General features: G+C 36.1%; 1 protein-coding gene across 1 annotated transcript; it reads left to right on the forward strand.

The window, feature by feature from the left end:
- Window positions 1–210: 210 nt before the first annotated feature.
- Window positions 211–5854, forward strand: LOC145014440 (protein PARALOG OF AIPP2-like). Its single transcript, XM_078972804.1, has 8 exons — window positions 211–651; window positions 1172–1892; window positions 1970–2310; window positions 2384–3314; window positions 3404–3634; window positions 3730–3854; window positions 3952–4103; window positions 4929–5854. Exons 2-8 carry the CDS (start codon window positions 1264–1266, stop codon window positions 5700–5702), a joined length of 3183 nt encoding a protein of 1060 aa, XP_078828930.1. The 5' UTR covers window positions 211–651; window positions 1172–1263; the 3' UTR covers window positions 5703–5854.
- The last annotated feature ends 246 nt before the right edge of the window (window positions 5855–6100 follow it).

A 6100-nucleotide genomic window follows, 5' to 3' on the forward strand; every position in this document is an offset into this window, starting at 1 on the left:
TTTAAAAATAATACTATGAATATCCTCATTTTTAGCTTATGCCTAGACAATTTTACTTAGGTTTTTTATACAATAAAATATTTTTATTATTTTACATATCAATTTTTTTTATTGATTACTTAACTTAACATAGCAACAAAACCATAACATCATGCCATTTATTACAACTTATTATTTTGATTTCAATATTTCATTGAATACCCATCTTGATTTAATTCGGTACTATTGGGAAACGATTGTTTAGAAAGCAAGGAGACTCATGTTCAGTTGCTGATTTGGTGCCCTAGCCCTAGACTTATCTTCCTTCGTAAATCTGTAAATCCTGATAGTTTCTTCTAAATCTCCATAGCCATCCAGGACCTTGACCAATTTCGTGCACTTTTTTTGACTCTTTACAACCTTTCATCTTTTATTTCCTTCCCCTCCTCCGCCTCCCCACCAGATACCAAAGAGGGTCTGCGTCTGTGTGTGAGAATAGATAAGGAATGATATACATCCTAGGGTTCTTAATTTTTTTGTGTGCGGATGAATCGAAATCTTGTATGTTAGAACGCGTTTATGTTTGATCGGTCGTTTGCTGATGGTGAAACCTAAGAAGGAACGATTTTTTAAAGAGGTTTATAATGCCACTGAGATCATTTGATTCCCAAGGCATGTTCCTTAAAGCCTTTTGCCTAATTTCATCTATGTTACATTTATCACTTGCTTCTAGGGTTATATTATTGATCCATTTTTAGTTAATTACTTCATATAACCTTTCTCTTTATTATTAGGTTCAAAATTCGTCATTGCAATATAACTCTGGAGATGTTTTATTCTTTTAGTTTGATGATGATGTTCATTAGTTCCTGCTGGCTTTTGGTGGCTCAAATTTCCATCCTCCTGACGTTTTTGACTAGTTTGCTTAAAGAGTCTTAAGTGTTTGTCTGAATCCATAGACATAAAACCATCAAACCTTTATCCCAAACTAGTTGTGGTAGGATGAGAAATGAATACCTCTTGAAATCATAAAGAAATGAACCAATCCTAGGCCTTTGAATTGTGTTGGCATATGATAGTACTGATTTTATGTCATTGACTTGCTGTTTCATGAAATGATGCTCTCATTGCAATTCTTTGTGATAATAGCATAACTAATTCTTTTTTGTTGTTGTTCCTGATGTCTGTGTAGGTGTTTTTCAAGTTGATAAAGGAGTTAGGAGGCCTTTCTGTATCAAAAGCTTAATTTGAAAGCGGAGTGTGTTGCATGTTAAGTTAGATCTGATGGAAAAGGCTGATGAAATATCTGATAAACTTGATCGGGAACCAATTAATGATGTTACAATTGGTAAGAATAGAACTTCCGAGAACAAACAGCGTACAACTAGTGAAACAAGCAACTTAGAGAGTGTGAGTTCAAGTTATAGCACTGAAAATGCTGAAAGTAAAGTTAATATGAAGATTAGTGATACAAAGAAGTTCAACTATCCTAATGGTTTAGAACATCGTGATGAACCAAACATGTTGTCTGGCTCTGTTATTCAGAACACAGTGCCTTCTTCATCAACTTCCATTGATGTAGAAAAATCTTCACACAGCTCTGATGAACATGAGAATATTAAGGTTAGTGTAGGCAATCAAAAGGATATAGTGACTCAAACCCAAAAGAAAGAAGTGGGAACTAACAACGATGATGGTAACTTACCCGAAGATCCTTTAAAAGAACAAGGGGTTGAAGAAGAAAAGGTCGAAAATGCCCCTGCTGCAGTAAACGTAAAGGATTCATCTGCAGATGACAGTGATGAATCAGATGTTGTGGAACATGATGTCAAAGTGTGTGATATATGTGGAGATGCAGGCCGAGAGGATTTACTTGCTATATGTTGTAGATGCATTGATGGTGCTGAACACACGTAAGATTATTACCTCGTGCTGAATCTTTTTGTATTACTAAAGATGTTAAATTTGTTAATTTCTTTTGTTATGTCAGCTATTGCATGAAGAAAATGATAGATCAAGTTCCTGAAGGTGATTGGTTATGTGAAGAGTGCAAATTGAGTGAAGAAAATAAACGCACAAACTCTTCTGGTCAAACAGATACAGAACCTGCTTCCACCTTTATCAAACCAGGATCAAAACGTCCAGCTGGCGAAGAACCTAGGGCTAGTAAAGATCAAATCAAAGTATCTGGAAAAAGACGTTTAGAAGAATCAGAGTCTTTTACATCTGTTAAAAAACAGGCTCTTGAAATGATCACAGGTTCACCAAGAACATCCAGTCCCAGTAGACTACATGCAGTTACTGATAGTCCACGCTTACAATCTTCAAAAGGTATACACTAAACCCTAAACCCAAAACCCTAAGGTACTGAATGTCTGTGTCTTATGCCACACGTTTCTTTCAGGTGCTTTCTTCAAGTCAAATTCATTCAATTTCTCGAATGCAAAATCCAAGACAAGACTTGTAGATGAAATTGTTCTTCAAAGGCAGAAATCTATCAAAGAACGTGACTCTCATGATTCCAGAGAGATGGGAAAATCAACATCTTTTAGATCTACAAACACAGGGCGTTTTGGTACAAGTGGTTCTAAAGTTAAAATGTTATCTCCAAATCCGTCTCATGTTCCAGATCTTAAGAGTTTAAAAAACAAAAAAGAAAGGAGTTTTGAAAGGAGCAATTCAATTAAATTACCATCCGTGAGTAATTTAAGTACTTCCAGTTCTTCTGGTTTGACTCCAAAAGTTGATAAATCACAAGTATCTTCCCCTGGGGTTGGAACTGCATCTAGTGGGAATGGAATCACCAATTCTATGGAACCAAAGCCTGTTGTTTTGAAGGATGAAAATACATCAAAACAAGTAGTAAATAAGGAATCAACAAATCTTGCTGATGGTGTGAAGGAAAGTAGTAATAGTACGGGTTTGACCCCTGGGACATCTGGTTATAAACATACGGGTCATTCTGCACAAACTCACACAGCTGATAAAGTACAAGTTTCTAATGCATCGGGTGTTAGGAATACAAAAGAGGTGAAAAACAGAGATAACAAGTTAAAGGATGCAATTGAAGCAGCATTGCTTAAGAAGCCCGGATTAGTTAGAAAGAATAGAGTTTCTGATCAGTCTGATGAATCACCTGCAGAGGTGTTGACTGATTGTCAAGGTCAACTTTCACGAAGTTCCAGTGTTGACCATTCTAAACAGTCAAACGGTAACAATTTAAAGCATTTTGAAGGAAAGCATTCAACAATGGAGCTATCTAGCTATGATCCTGTGTCAATGTCTTCTTCACTTTTGAAAGTTCCAGCTATTCCTGATCACGAATACATCTGGCAGTATGGTTTCTTTTATATGGCGTGCTTTTTTTATTCTTCATCTGTGATCTTGTGTTTAGTTGATAAACATTGTTAATGTTAATTTGCAGGGGTAGTTTTGAGATTAATAGAAGTGGTAAAACAGCTGAATTCTGGGATGGGTTACAAGCTCATTTGTCAACCTGTGCATCGCCTAAAGTGTTTGAAGCTGTGAACAACCTTCCCCACAAAATTCATCTAAATGGGGTGTCTCGCATTAGTGCTTGGCCAGAGCAATTTGAAAATAGTGGTGTAAAGGAGGACAACATTGCACTCTATTTCTTTGCTAAAGATGTGGAGAGGTAGCATTTAATTTAATTTTATTCTCCATTTGTTCCATCATTTTTCTGTTTAATGTTGAGTGATGACCTTCCTGTATACTATTATTATGATACAGCTATGAGAAGAGCTACCAGGTTTTGCTGGATGATATGATCAGGGGTGATTTAGCTCTGATTGGAAGTATCAATGGGGTGGAGCTCCTGATATTCCCATCCAATCAGCTTCCAGAGAAAAGCCATCGTAAGACTAGCTTCGATTTGGCTTTCAAGATTTTTAATAATGTATATATAATGTTGGTACCTTGATATAACTTGGATTTCTTATAAACCATTTACAGGTTGGAATATGTTATTCTTCCTTTGGGGTGTGTTTAGAGGAAAGAAGAAGAAAGCTGATCATCCTGCAAAAAATGTTGCTTCTTCCATCCCAGCTGATAAAATCTCAACGGTTGAGGATGTGCCTTTGCCTTTGCCTGGGTCTATGGACAAGGTATTGATCTTCCCTTGAACATGTATAGTAAGTATAAAACTTGATGTTACATGAGGTCTTGATTTGATAATTGATAGATATCACTGTCTCTTCAGTTGCCTAGTAGGGCCAATGTTTTAGGCAAGCAAGTATTGTGATTGTGAATTTGTGAGTGATGCTAAGAAATCCAATTCATTGATAGATCATCCTCATGTTAGTTAGGTTCTTAGACACAAACACTCATGCACATATTTGACTCTCTAATTGTGTTTGTTTTTTTGTTGATGTCTATGCGTAGTTGTGCTTGTTTTGATACCCGTAAGGGATTTAAATCTCCAAAATAGAGAAAGAAACTAAACTATGATAAAAGAAATTAAATACCTAATTTAGACAAGTATGGTTTCCCATTATCAAAAAATCGGTCCTCCATCACTTGAATTCCCCCTTTCATTTCAACATGAGTTAAGACATGTGTGGGTGTTGGATAAAATGTCTCAAAACTTCCAACTTCCAAGTGGTTAGGATAAAAAGGAAAAGCTGTAGATATTATTATCTTATATCTTATTTTGGAGGAGTTGTTGACTGCTCATATCATCCTATCAATGAGTTGCATTCCTAAACTCGTTTGTTATGTGTCGAGTTGAAACACTAAAAGAGTGGGTATGGGTATGGTATTTTATCCTCCCCATTTAATACCTGATTAGCCGGGTGGGGATGCACAAAATTAGGCCAAACAGCATGAAAACCCAACCCAATTTCATTCTCTGTTAGTACTACATACGGGTAGCTGCTTTATTTATCCTCTCGTTTGAGAATGATGAGACTTGTTTTTGGTTGCACTTACAGGATAAACATGTTGATTTGGAGTCAAAGGTCAACTTAAAGCTGCCAACCTCTTCTTCATCTTCACAGGAAAAGGCGACCATTGATAGCACTGTTAATGTAGTTCCAGCAGAGACTGTCTCTTTCAAACCCGACATCAATGAAACTCTATCCATGTCAATGTCAGTGTCGTCAAATAAAACTGATGATAGTCAACATCCAGTAGTCAAGTACACTAGAAATCCAAAGGTGGAACAGATACAATCATCATTTCTGCCACAAGTTCCAACCCAGGAGCTAATCGAATCCAAAAAACGTGCGTTTATCGACCTCTCAGAAGACGATGATGACATCACCACCACCACGACCAATCAAAATCAAACAAACACGTGGCGTGATGCAAGCACTCGAATCACCATGACAGAAAGCAAGAAACAAAAGAGCGATGCTGCTGATACATATGAGATGCAAAATAGTAATTCTAATTCAGCAAACATTTTCAAGAACCAAAAAAGTGAGGTTGAAAAGACAAGTAATGGTGAAAGGTTCTTCTTCCCTGTAGATATTAATTCAGCATTTTCTCCGGATACGGATAGGGTTGGGCTTGGTTTGGATTTGAATGAAGATATAATGACGAAAAAGGACGATGATGATATGGATGATGACATGTCGTCTTCTTTATCACTTTCTCTTGCGTTTTCACCTGGAAAGATTTCAAAGGATGAGGGTAACAACAACAACCGTCATTCTACAACACCTCCTTCCATGCTTCTTTTTAGGGACATAGTAGACGAGTAAGGATATGATAATTGATATAATAGATGATGATGATGATGATATACAGGCGTTGTGAATAATGGTTTCGAGCCAGCATATTCCCAAAATATCTTTTAATACTTGTTTTCGTATTGTGTTTACTTGTGAAACAAAAATTTTTGTTTGATTTTTTACAGCATGAGGTGAAGTGAAACAAATGAAAATTTGAACTTGGAGGGAGGGGGTTATTGGTATTTGTCCAAACACTCTGCGATGCAACTTAAATTATTTATGTACAGGTAAAAAGAATACGCATAAATAAATAAAATAAAAAAAAACATATAATTTATAACAATGTAGAAAATGTTTTCTAGACTGAAAATATATATAAACTCTGCTATACGTCCGATCAAAACATATTATGTAGATAAAAATGAAAC

This window comes from Lactuca saligna, chromosome 9 (assembly GCF_052625555.1).
Source record: "Lactuca saligna cultivar CGN05327 chromosome 9, ASM5262555v1, whole genome shotgun sequence".
NCBI classification, from domain to species: domain Eukaryota; kingdom Viridiplantae; phylum Streptophyta; class Magnoliopsida; order Asterales; family Asteraceae; genus Lactuca; species Lactuca saligna.